Source organism: Puntigrus tetrazona, chromosome 14, assembly GCF_018831695.1.
Source record: "Puntigrus tetrazona isolate hp1 chromosome 14, ASM1883169v1, whole genome shotgun sequence".
Lineage (NCBI taxonomy): Eukaryota > Metazoa > Chordata > Actinopteri > Cypriniformes > Cyprinidae > Puntigrus > Puntigrus tetrazona.
In genome coordinates, this window is record NC_056712.1 from 8,095,719 (window position 1) to 8,110,063 (window position 14,345).

At 41.7% G+C, this 14,345-nt stretch overlaps 1 protein-coding gene across 3 annotated transcripts in view; it reads right to left on the reverse strand.

The window, feature by feature from the left end:
• Positions 1-14,345, reverse strand: part of LOC122357473 (protocadherin alpha-C2-like) — a 98,002-nt gene that overhangs the window by 13,835 nt on the left and 69,822 nt on the right. Inside the window, exon 1 of one of the 3 annotated variants that reach the window (XM_043256885.1) lies at positions 1,980-4,856. The exons of the other annotated variants lie outside the window; for them this stretch is intronic. Coding sequence (XP_043112820.1) covers positions 1,980-4,583 — 2,604 coding nt within the window. The 5' untranslated portion in view covers positions 4,584-4,856. Of the gene's footprint in view, positions 1-1,979; positions 4,857-14,345 lie in introns of those variants that run through there. 3 annotated transcript variants of the gene reach the window in all.

Here is a 14,345-nt window from a genome sequence, read left to right on the forward strand (position 1 = left end):
GCTGCAAGGCTGCCAAGATAACTGAACCCTGATGAGGCCAATTTCCGAGAAAACAAAAAACTCGTGAGAATCAACATCTGGTTAGCATTAAAACAGTTCACTTTTGATATTCAACATCTGTTTCCTTCACTTACTCTCCCCGTCTCTCTCCCCCACTCATTTCCTGCTAAACTCCTAAATCAAAGTAAACTAAATCAAAGTAAACAAGTTTATGACAATTCATGTTTGGCATCTGTCTTAGAGCATAAAGGTAAAACTCCTACACCACTAAATAAAGGAATAAATAAATACAGAAAAATCTATTCATTTAGATTTGCAACAGCATGCAGTTTTCACACATATTACGTCTTGTATGTACGTACACGAGATGCACCTTCCCACATCAATCACATAAGAATCATCACTACTCACAAATCCCAGACCAATTTGCTAAAATCGTTATAATAAGCAAACAACAACATTTGGTAAATGAATGGCTTATCTGGATATTAAAATGAGGGTAGTAAAAGTTTGTGTAGTTCTCATTACCAGGTAAATGCTTCTAAATTCTTATTGGATTTCAAATTATCATGCTTCTAGATTCCTATTCTTATTAGATGTTTTATATGATTGACCAATGCTAGTCAGTTACCTGGTGAATAAATTGTCATGTTTGAATTAATTTCCGATTTATATTATAAATATATATATGATTATTTATATTATAATTTCCTCAAATAGATAAAGTGAAGGTCTATGTTACCGTAAATCTGTGTCTAGATCTCTAAATTCTACATCTCAGGTTAGATAGAGCAGGTGGGATTCCAGATTTCTGACTAACTGCTTGACTTGCTAAGCTGTTAGGCAGTCATATTCACAGTAGGGGACTAGACAAAATTACTATTAAATAAAATAGCAAGCATGGGCGCATTTAATAGTATTAGTCATCACCTCTGGCTAAAGATTAGACTGGTGACTGGTGCAACCGTGATATGTGTGTTAACGGCAGCGCAAGACACTGAGCAACATAGGCCTGGTTACAAAGACGGGGCTTAGGTTAAACCAGGATTAGGCAATAGTTCAATTAAGACATTTACAATACATGCCAACAATACTGGTGTGCATCTTGAAACAAAAAGGCACTGACATATTTTAAGATCACTTAAGTTTCTTGTAGTTGAATCGGCTCTGATTGGCATTTTAGTCCAAGTTAAACTTTGCTTGCGTAACCAGGTTCCTAACGAACAAGTAACATATAAAGTAAAGAGTTCAATAGAATCATGTAAATGTGATTACTGAAAACCGACATGTAAAAGGAAATAAAAGGAAAGACAGTAACACACAAGAATCCTTCTGCCACACCAATGGCTACCATCCTCCCTACAGAACACTTCTCTCTAAATTCATAACTGATGAAATGCAATTTGATGACAGCTGCAAACAAGTGGAAAGAGAGTCTGATACCCTAAATCATCAAAACTGCGCACGCACACATTCTGCAGTTCGCACTGAATGCTGCTGCTGTGAATTAATGAGGCACAAAAAGAAAAAGCAAAAACGCTCCAGTATAACAGGATCCATTACTGAGCCCTGCTGAACACAGAGCAAAACACCTGTTCTTCCCTCTGCTGAAACTGGCCCGTAGCAGTCCTACATACCGTCAGCAATAAAACTAAGCTATCTGTTTGTTGTTGTTGTTGTTGTTGTTTTGTTTTTAAATAAAAAAATATTACTACAGCATGTTTTACTTTTGTCTCCTTGTTAAGAATTGTGAGATTTACTAGCTGAAAACTGTTTCCAAACCAATTTTTTCCAGCGTGCGCGTATTTGGAAGCAAGACAAACAAAAACATCTACACATAAATCATCCACACATCTGATGGCGAAAAGGTACCACATTGTCGAAGAGAAGAGATTTTCTCCCCTCTTCATGCATGGATGAGGCAGATAGATGGATGAGTCACTTAATGGATGCTATAACAGTGTGGGCACTGCACACACCTGAATTGCCGTAGCGTCGGGCATGCTCAGTCTGCGCACAAACTGTCCACTCTGTCCAGTGAAGAAACGGTCTGCCCCCGAGCCCCAAGTCCCACTCAACGGCCGGCCCGTATTGTAGAACATAAAAGTGTCACTTCCTGAGGTGGCAGTCAGGCAGGTCTTATAGCAGTACGTTTTGGTTAAAGAGCCATTTCCTCGCACCTCAATGTAGTGTGGCTCTACTTTTAGGTCTCTCCGCATTACCGCAGACTGTTGCTGGACTGTGACCCCACCAGCAGCGCCTCCTCCACCCCCTACGGCTCCTCCTCCTCCACCGCCTGCAGCCCCGCCACTACCACCGCCTCCACCGTCTTTGGGTGCCTTCTTCATCGTGGTCTTCTTTTTCTTCTTGGACCCGCAGCAAGGTGAGCAGGAACAAGCATCGGGTTGGCTGCAGTAGGCATGGCAGCGAACAATTGCTAGGACAAAGATGGTGAGCAAGAAAACAAAGGTGGTTGCACTTAGGGCAATGATCAGATAGAGGGTTACGTGGGAGAATAACATCGTGCCGTGTGGCCTGATAATGCGTTTTGGGTCTGGGGCCACTTTGGGTGGGAGCTCCATAACGGCAATGTTGATTGTCGTAGATGAGGAGCGAGGAGGCAAACCATGATCTCGTACGTGCACTGTGAGGCTAAAGACTGTAGAATTGTCCTCGTTTACTCGTCGAGTTGTGCGGATTTCACCCGTGTACTCGTGCACTTTAAACAAATCCAATTCTGGCGGGTGATGGAGGCTGTATAGCAACCAGGCATTTTCTCCAGCATCCAGGTCCCAAGCCAGGAGACGTGAAACGAGGACACCTGCCTCCGAGTTACGCAAAATAGTCTCTGTGGAGTGTGAGCCGTTTGCCGCTGGGCGGACAAATTGCGGGCTGTGGTCGTTGGAGTCCATGATGTAAATGTAAACAGTTGCCACTCTGCTCAAAAGTGGCACTCCGTTGTCTTGAGCTTTAACCTGGAAATGAAACTCACGCAGCTTCTCGAAGTCAAACGATCGCAGTGCATACACCTCACCTGAGGCAGGTTTGACAGAAACATACGATGCCACTGAAATACCATGGTTGTTGTCATTTAGGACGGTGTATGTGATGCGAGCGTTTTCTCCGGCATCGTGATCTGTTGCCTTGACGACGCACAAAGGTGCACTGGGTGCATTGTTTTCGGAGACATAAACAGTGTATGAAGTCTGTTCAAAACGTGGCGGATTGTCGTTTACGTCTGCCACTTCTACCCGTACCGTCATTGACGATGAAAGAGGTGGCGTTCCGCCATCTGTGGCTGTAACTGTGACGTTGTACGATGCTATTGTCTCCCGGTCCAGGAAGGCAGAGGTAACAATAGTGTAATGGTTTCGGAATGATCTGATTTTAAAAGGTAGATTTGGGGGGATGATGTCCAAGCTGACCTGCTTGTTTTGCCCAGAGTCTTTGTCATTTATGCTTATTAAAGCCACCACAGTGTCTGCACGAGCATCCTCCCGAACTGGGCTGGAGAGAGAGGAGAGCACAATCTCAGGAGGGTTATCATTCACATCCAGCACCTCCACCACCACTTTACAGTGCACTGCTACGGCCCCTTGGCCTCTGTCTGCTGCCTGGATATACATCTCATAGCTGTTGGTTTCTTCATAGTCCACATTGCTTTTAACTCTAATTTCTCCACTGTCTGTGTCTACTGAAAACACCTGTCTCACTCTATCTGGCGTGTAAGAGCTAAATGAGTAATACACCTCCCCATTGGAGCCCTCATCCCTATCAGTGGCGTTTAATTTAATAACCAGCGCGCCAACAGGAGAGTTTTCCCGCAGTTTCACTTTGTATACCGAGCTGCCGAAGACTGGCACGTTGTCATTGGTATCCAAAACGCGCACGTTGATTTTGGCTGTGCCTGAGCGCGGAGGAGATCCGCCGTCGGTAGCGGTGAGCAGAAACTGGTGGGACTGCAAAAGCTCGCGGTCGAAAGGCTTTTTCAGCACGAGCTCTATGTGTTTTCCGTCCGCAGGTGGTTTGGTTGAATCGAGCGCCAGGTGTTCGTTGGAGGTGAGGCGATAATGGCGCACGGAATTTGAGGCGTCGTCAGAATCCTGCGCGCCCTCAATGGAAAACCGCGCGCCTGGCTGTGCGCCCTCGGAGATTTCCAACTGGTACTCGTCTCGCGGGAAAAGCGGCGAGTTGTCATTAGCATCCAAAATCTCAACATCCACGTTGTGCTGTTCAAATGGGTTTTCTAACACCACGTCGAGGCTAAGCGTGCAGGTGCCGCTGAATTCACAGAGCGTTTCGCGGTCAATCCGGTCGCTTATAACAAGCTTACCAGTTTTGTGGTTGATGCTGAAGTATCGCCTCGCGCTGTCGGAGCTGATTCTGATCCGACGAGCCGAGAGCTTTCGCAGATCCAGCCCGAGATCCCGAACAAGATCACCGACGACAGTGCCGCTCTCCAGCTCCTCCTGAATGCTGTAGCGAATTTGTGCATTTGTAAGGACACTTAGTAGAACAATGAAGAAACAAAAACAAAGAGGCACGTTCTCTTTTATGCAGCTACATCGCCCTGCAACAGCCATCGCAAGCTGGCAACATCCACAGACGGATTAAAAACCGCTTTCCGCCTTGAGAGCTCCCCGCGCAACCGCTCCAAACCACGGCATCCAAAAAACAAAAAAAAACAAAAAACGGGCGGACTATGTGCAGGATGACCAAAGCCTCCGCTGCTCTGCCTTTTTAAACAGACATTTTCCTGCTTCGTCCATGTTCTCTCTTTTGTTTGCGCCCCAGCTCTTTTTTCTTCTCTCCTCTCCGCGAAGCTGACTCTTGTTTCCCCTCACAAGGGTGCTGCCTATCGCTCCCCCCCTCTCTCTCTCCGGTCCCCCTCCCTTACCCTGTGCCGTACAGGCGGGGGATGGGAGCAACGCGCTCTAACCAGCGCAGCTCACTGCATTTCAGCACCTCCGAACAAAAACACCGACAAGCCTATTAACAACCAGATGCGCCACGAATAATAAAAAAAACGCAAGTATGGTTAGAAAACGGTCGCTTTCTGTCGCCTTTTGCGGCATTCGTCTTGTTTTCAAAACATTCTCATTAATATCGATTTAAAACACGGCTGCATTCAATCACAGAGACAGTGCCACCGCCCTTTTTTTCATTGTCTCCTCTTCTCAGCGCACAGCTGAGGTGACTAGATGGGATTCTATACAGAATATCGCTCGCATTAAATCATATTTCACATACACGCGAACGACAAATTATAATTTATCACAACAACATTTTTGACTTTTAATGAACCTATACGTTTCATGTGCAATGCCCTGACTGGTTTGTTGTCGCCTTTCATCTCAGAAAGCCATTTCACTTCTCACTGTCTATGCATCGATACAGCCGACAGCCTTTATAGTTAGCCGTCAGCATTCACTCGCTGGCCACTCACTCGCTCTTCCCACTGTCCCCAAAACTGACAGATTAAATTGTCACCGATTACAAATGGAGCATCTCTGACTGCTTTGCCTCCCCCATACATTTTCTTCCTCTCTCTCTCTCTCTCTCTCTCCTCTTTTGCTTTCACCATGGGGCTCATCCACTCGTTCATTTTCTATGTAGAAAACAGGTGCGGAGATAAACGTTCTGATGCAAGCCAGCCCGCCGACATAATGCCGCTTTCCTCTTCCGTACCTGTAAACATTACAAACCTGCACGCATAAGCTAAGTGCAATTTAGCCATATTTTTTTCCAATTGACAACCAACAGCAAACCAGAGTGTAAAAAATAAGGGAAACGCAACAAAGCGATCCATCCTAAGAATGCGACATATGAAATTCCGCAATAAGAGAAAATAGAGGTAAAAACGTATACAAAGAATAAACAGAAAGATGCTCACGGTAAAGATGACGGTTCGAGAAAGTGTTTTTGAGCCACGGGGCGCCGCTCATTCACCAGGCTTTTTAAGTTGATGCACGGTTTGTAAAAGTGAGTGGAGATAGGAAGATTCAGAAACGGCGGCCTTTTTCTAAGCAAGCAACAAAATAAATATCTAAATAGTCGATACTAATATCTACACATTATTAGTTTAAGCCATGACAAATCAAATATTTTAAAAAAGCAAACTAAATCACCGCACACTCCTAATACGGCTTGTGGGTCCGTTTCTGTTGCGGGCCTTTTGGTGCCAAGTTGCCAACGAATAACGGTATCTCGCAGGAGCCAATAAAACTCTTTAATTAATCAAGGCCAGGCGGGAAGTTACATCAGACCACCAACAGTCCTGACACTGTATCTATTAATGTCCACTGGGGCTATTAGATATCAATTGGAAGCTATAAACCCTGGGCAGTGTATTTGGCTCTCTCTCTCTCTTTCTCCAGTCAGACATTAGCACACATCTCACACATCCGAGCCGCCAGCTCACGCTGTCTCTGGGCAGAAGTGACCAGACTATGGATTTCCACGGTGTTTTGCAACGTGTCCACGATTGGCTGCTAACGATGACTCGCAACGATGATGACCCGAGCTCGTGCAAATTCAATTAGAAACTGGAAATAGATTCAATCGTGATGTCTCTTTCGTCTAATAATGGCCTGAGGCGGCCCTAAACACCTGCCTGCCTTTTGTGTAGCCAAGACTCGAGGATATTGGACCACACAGAAATAAACCCACACTGTCAAATCTTTACTCGATTAAAAACGTGACAACCAGCGACGCTATCTGACGACGAGTGATGTCTGGCAGGCTTTGCTGTACAAACAGCAGCGCTATGTTTAGCTTGACGTTTAGACGGAATGACCTGGAAGAACCTGGTGCTCTGAGTCATCAGGCCACAGGGCGAGTAAAAGCTCCCCCACATCCCGCCCTCTCTCGCCTCAGCTCGCCTCCCTCTGCCTCTGGAGGCTCCGCGCGCCCACGACGCGCTCTGATCGGAACTTAAACTACCCGATCTCATGAAACGCGCAAAGATCATCTACGACACCATGATCTTTCAGAACTGTTTAAAGAGTATATAGCCTTGAAAACACAAAAAGCCATTAAAATCGTCGATTTGACCGTAGCTGTAAACACAAAACAACAACAAAAAAAAATGTGTATGTAAATGGACGTTTTGGCTTTACCCAAAACGAAATGCAACAACTGGCAATCGCGCTTTCGTTTTTGAACACATTTAAAGAACAAAATAAAAAGTTTGCATTAAAATGATTGAAATGTTTTTGCACACCATCAAATAAAGGCTAAAGCGCTGGACACCTACGAAAAGGTACGAAAAACGGACTTTCTCTCTGAAAGGACAATAAAAGCATTAACAACAAGAGAGAGTGTGTGCAATAAATTAGAGCTATTTATACCACATATGCGGTTTGCCTCATTTAGAAACATTATATAAATACATTTATATGTAATTATGCTAAAATGTACACTATTCGATGCAAACTGTGAAAAGAAAACCACAGGCAACGATTCGGTTATTAAGCATTTCGTTGCGCGAACTCAAAAGTCATCAAACGCATTCTTTTCTATTTTGCTCAGCAAAGGTGAGCCCCGACTGCGCTGCCCTGACATTTCACGGACGCTCCCCGCGGGACACACACACGGCTGTTTACGCCCGTTTCAAAGAGGAGGAAGGAAAAAAAAGAGAGATAATCTCGCCAATTATGCACGCAAGCTGATCCAAACACCTGGCCTTTCCTTCGAGGTCTGTCTGGCATGTACACACACACACACACACACACACACACACACACACACACACACACACACACACGTTCTCTCACTGTCCTTGTCTGTCTCTAATTGTGCTGTGATGCATTTGTACAACATTGACATCTCCCTGTCTTACCTGTTGGAACCGCATCCATCTGCTGTCTGCTGCTAATTGTTTCCCCCTCTCTCGGGGTTTTAGATGAAGTTATCTCTCCTACTTTCTGTTTAAATGGACACCTGTCAAGATCCCGCTGAAGCCAACTTTCATGGAAGTCAGTGTCTTAAATGCAATGCAATGGCTGAATATTTCTGTATTTTGGGCTTTTTTAAATCCACAAATTATACCCTACATTCTGTAATTCCCATCCACCACCCTAACACACTTATTCCCTTTCCCTGTTACTCTGTAATTTGTCTGAACAATGTTCATTTGTACACATTCTAGATGTAAATATAATACACATGCATTAATTACATGCATGATATCCAAAAGACCACTTTCTTGTGCTCCAAAACACAAAATCAAACTTTCGGAATGGACCACTTTAGATGGATGGATGGATAGATCTCGTCTCTCTGTATCAGTCTCACCAGAGGTACAGTTAGATACGAATTTCCAAATCTACTCGCTCATTATAAATGACTCTGAAATATTAACGCCTTATCATTATAGTGCAGTCATCGGCCCTTTAAAAAGACATTAATTAGACTGCAATAATAGCTGTTACGCAGAAGAGCGTTTTGCAGGAGCGGCTTTGAGACTGTTTGAGTCTGAGTAGAAATGTTTATGAGAGGGACTTTATATCTCTACATCTCGTGCGTTGCATTGTCCTCGCATGTCTTTATAAAATGAGGGTCGTTATGGGAGTGTGTGAGTCAGTGGTGTCCGTCTCAAAAAATGCGCGTGAGTCAGTTTTGTGATTTGTTTGACTCGGGCTTCCCTCTTCATTGTCACACCGCTCAGGGGCACGAGAGATGACCTCACTGCACTCGTCATTCACAGTAAAAGATGACATCATCAGAGGACCACAACGCTCTGTTCAACAAACTATTTATTTCTTTAATGTTTTACCGTGTATCTAATGGGATATTTGAAAGATGTTTGTTATAGACACAAACATGTCAAAAAAAAAGTTTAATCTTTAAATATCTAATTCAATTAGATACATTTGCTCAATATTTAATTCAAATTCTACCTTTTATTGTACAACTGAAATTGAACAACTTTGGATATTTGTGCAGATTAAAAAAATAATACAATAAGTAATAAATTACAAATTAAAATAATTATTTGCTACACTGTATTTTTATTTTTGGTCTATCATCCCCTCTTACTATTTTATTTCAAGAATACCTGAAAATTAATTAGCAACAGGTCGACAGACCGAGAGGAAGAATGCTGCGTTGTGTGTGAAAGCCAGAATAAATCAGGCTGCGGGTACAAAGTACTAGTAACAGTTGGGTTGCCGCGGGATTACGGTTTTATTTAGAAGACTGTTAAAATGCATAAAAATAAATAAATAAATACCTGCCTAGTTTATCAATCTAATTTCTTTACATTGTGGCTTGGTCCAAATGTCCAGGTTTTGTGTCCTACAGTTAACTTCTCCCAGGCACCTATAAGCTAATATATGCAGCAGACTTGGCTCATGACAATACATGTATTAATTATAATCCTGGAAAACAAAATGCGTTTTTGTTAGCAACAAAAATTAGCTGCTTTCTTGTAAAGGAGGTGACGTCAAAAGCAAAACAGCATCTGGGCTTTTCCTAAAAACAAGCAGGGTTTACATCCTGAAATCACCACTGGCGCCGCCCGTGTTTCATCTCTTCCTTTTCCTTGTCTCTCCCTCTCTTTCTTCCTCTCCGTCTCTCAATGAGCCCGTGATAAATTCTGTCATGTTTAATCAGTGGCTGAACTCCCAGAGGCTGCCGTTTCCCCACTCACACTCCAAAGAGTGAATTAATTCAGCAAATCAGGTTTTTATTGTGTCCCCGACACCCTCATTTGTTTGCCTGATGCCACCTGCTCCCCCTTTTCATGAACATGCTCTAAATCTACCATCTCTCTTCCGTTCATTTACCGTACCAGCTCACCACACCCTTTCTGCTCTCACACACACACACACACACACACACACACTCTTTCCCGTTTCCTTTCTCCCCGTCTCTCTCTCACTGTGTGTGCGCGGGTGTGGCAAAATGCAGCATTGGCTGGTCGTAAAGTAACAGAGCCCGGTCACCATGGCAACCTGAAGATGAAGGGATAAGAAAAGACACTAAGTGCTAAGATTGCAATGTAACATCATTATGGCGCGTGTTTGAACAGGAAGTGAGGGAGACAGAAGAGTAAAGGGAACAAAAGACACGCATGTTACTTAAATAACAGCTGGTCAATGATTTACGCCAATAAATAATGTCCTCGAGCACATAACTGTAATGATGGAGCCAAAATATTCAATGTTTTATTTAGTTACGAACTCACCAAAAGCTATTATTGATAATTTTATGTTTAAGGTTAAATGCAATAAATATTCGTTGCCAAGACAATCATGCAATCAAAATTCTTTTTAAATGATGCCCCCAAGCAAATAGCTAAATCAGGGTTTGAGCTAATGGATGGACAAAGAGATGAAATGCATTTTTGCAAGTCATGATGCACGGAAGGATTCGAAGGGAAATGTTCTATTGACAAAATAGTAAAATTATTTCATTGCAAAACAATTTAGCGTAAACAGAATTCTATCCTGCGGCAGATGTGACGTTGAATTGAATTTCTTCTCACAAGATTTATCCTGTTTGCATTAAGGCACATTACTGAAATGTAAAGCAATTAGCTGAGCTGCATCTTGGTAATGTGCTTACGAAAATCAGTTTAACGCTCTGTTCAGAGTCAGTGCAGGTCATCGGCCCTTTAAAAAGACATTAATTAGACTGCAATAATAGCTGTTACGCAGAAGAGCGTTTTGCAGGAGCGGCTTTGAGACTGTTTGAGTCTGAGTAGAAATGTTTATGAGAGGGACTTTATATCTCTATATCTCTACATCTCGTGCGTTGCATTGTCCTCGCATGTCTTTATAAAATGAGGGTCGTTATGGGAGTGTGTGAGTCAGTGGTGTCCGTCTCAAAAAATGCGCGTGAGTCAGTTTTGTGATTTGTTTGACTCGGGCTTCCCTCTTCATTGTCACACCGCTCAGGGCCACGAGAGATGACCTCACTGCACTCGTCATTCACAGTAAAAGATGACATCATCAGAGGACCACAACGCTCTGTTCAACAAACTATTTATTTCTTTAATGTTTTACCGTGTATCTAATGGGATATTTGAAAGATGTTTGTTATAGAAACATGTAAAAAAAAGTTTAATCTTTAAATATCTAATACAGTTAGATATTTGCTCAACATTTAATTGAAATTCTACCTTTTTATTGTACAATTGAACAACTTTGGATATTTTTACAGATTAAAAAAAAAGAATGCAATAAGTAATAAATTACAGATTAAAATCATTATTTGCTACACTGTATTTTTATTTTTGGTCTATCATCCCCCCTCACTATTTTATTTCTAGAATACCTGAAAATTAATTAGCTATAGGTCGACAGACCAAGAAGAAGAATACTCAGGGTGTGTCAGCGTTAACTGGATGGTGGCAGACATAGGATGGGTAAAGTCGGACCTCTATGGGTACAAAGAGGAATTGCAGGTCTGCATAACTCATTTCAGAATGCATATGGTCATAAATCAAAGCAGCAATGAGATTATATATATATATATATATATATATATATATATATATATATATATATATATATATATTTGCACATTTAATTCTCTCTAAACATTATTATGCTCTTATCCTCAATATTTAGATCTGCCAGACATTTCCATGTTCCTCCTGCAGTGTGATCTCTATTTTTAAAACCTCTTCTCCCTGCCTCTCTTCCTTTCAGCTACCTTTAAAAATATTATTTAAATTTAGAACAAACTGACATATCCTGACCGATCATTAAAATATTCACATATGAAACAAGAACTAAGAGGCAAGGTTGAGTGAGAAGGCAACATATATATATACGTATCTTCTTTCTAACGTTCAACATTGGTAAACAAAGTATGCACTAAAAAGGTGTACAAATATTATTTATACATATACATATATACATATATATATACATATATACATATATATATATATATATATATAACACATATATACATATATATATACACATATATAAACACATATATACATATATACACACATATATATACATATATGTAAATAATGTATACACACACATACATACATTCAGAAATTGTTAGCAAATTTTACATTACATTAAGTAAAACACTCATATTTTTATTTACAATTAGAATTTTTTGTTTATTATTTTCACTATTATTATTTAAAATAACTGTAATTAAACAAAATCACTGCCAGAACAAACGTCTACATTCTTTCTCTAATAATTAAAACTCCCAAGATAGGAGTTACTAATCACAGCCTAGATTTTCAAAAAAGCATTCAAACTTCTAGTACATCTTCAACAGGACGTTTTAGGGACAGCCGAATAAATAAAACATTCAGAATTCTCTGTTCTATTCTCTGCAGGCACAGCTAAAGGCATTTAAAATGCTCTCTGCTTCTGTAAACCGACGTGATCCCCGGATCCGTGATCCCAAAGCATGTGTAATTTCTTCTCCATTACATTTCTCTGTCAGAGAACGGTCCACGATTTTACTAAACACAAAACAAGTCAACCTCCGGGACCTTGATAAACCCTGCTGCCTCAGCACCGGCTGCCCTTCAGAAGCCCGATGCTAAAATAGACGCCTGTGGAGGTGAAACAAAGCTATCAGGCAGTGCAGACAAGCCTCAGCAGTCCTCTGCACAGACAGAGCTGCAAAGCCACTACTGAGAACCCCATAAATGCTGCGTTGTGTGTGAAAGCCAGAATAAATCAGGCTGCCGGGTACAAAGTACTAGTAACAGTTGGGTTGCCGCGGGATTACGGTTTTATTTAGAAGACTGTTAAAATGCATAAAAAATAAATAAATAAATACCTGCCTAGTTTATCAATCTAATTTCTTTACATTGTGGCTTGGTCCAAATGTCCAGGTTTTTGTGTCCTACAGTTAACTTCTCCCGAGCACCTATAAGCTAATATATGCAGCAGACTTGGCTCATGACAATACATGTATTAATTATAATCCTGGAAAACAAAATGCGTTTTTGTTAGCAACAAAAATTAGCTGCTTTCTTGTAAAGGAGGTGAGGTCAAAAGCAAAACAGCATCTGGGCTTTTACTAAAAACAAGCAGGGTTTACATCCTGAAATCACCACTGGCGCCGCCCGTGTTTCATCTCTTCCTTTTCCTTGTCTCTCCCTCTCTTTCTTCCTCTCCGTCTCTCAATGAGCCCGTGATAAATTCTGTCATGTTTAATCAGTGGCTGAACTCCCAGAGGCTGCCGTTTCCCCACTCACACTCCAAAGAGTGAATTAATTCAGCAAATCAGGTTTTTATTGTGTCCCCGACACCCTCATTTGTTTGCCTGATGCCACCTGCTCCCCCTTTTCATGAACATGCTCTAAATCTACCATCTCTCTTCCGTTCATTTACCGTACCAGCTCACCACACCCTTTCTGCTCTCACACACACACACACACACACACACACTCTTTCCCGTTTCCTCTCCCCCTCACTTTCTCCCTGTCTCTCTCTCACTGTGTGTGCGCGGGTGTGGCAAAATGCAGCATTGGCTGGTCGTAAAGTAACAGAGCCCGGTCACCATGGCAACCTGAAGATGAAGGGATAAGAAAAGACACTAAGTGCTAAGATTGCAATGTAACATCATTATGGCGCGTGTTTGAACAGGAAGTGAGGGAGACAGAAGAGTAAAGGGAACAAAAGACACGCATGTTACTTAAATAACAGCTGGTCAATGATTTACGCCAATAAATAATGTCCTCGAGCACATAACTGTAATGATGGAGCCAAAAATATTCAATGTTTTATTTAGTTACGAACTCACCAAAAAGCTATTATTGATAATTTTATGTTTAAGGTTAAATGCAATAAATATTCGTTGCCAAGACAATCATGCAATCAAAATTCTTTTTAAAATGATGCCCCCAAGCAAATAGCTAAATCAGGGTTTGAGCTAATGGATGGACAAAGAGATGAAATGCATTTTTGCAAGTCATGATGCACGGAAGGATTCGAAGGGAAATGTTCTATTGACAAAATAGTAAAATTATTTCATTGCAAAACAATTTAGCGTAAACAGAATTCTATCCTGCGGCAGATGTGACGTTGAATTGAATTTCTTCTCACAAGATTTATCCTGTTTGCATTAAGGCACATTACTGAAATGTAAAGCAATTAGCTGAGCTGCATCTTGGTAATGTGCTTACGAAATCAGTTTAACGCTCTGTTCAGAGTCAGTGCAGGACTGTAACGAAACCTTTTGCTTGCTGACTTACTCTTACTGCTGGTCAACAAAAATCAAACGCGCAAGCTCTGCTCATACAAGCAAAGTATCACAAACACGCACTAATACAGCTCACTCTATAAACGGCACGACCGTGTTTGTGGTTGTTGTCACAGTGACTCTTGTCCTCAGCAGAACTGGAGCAC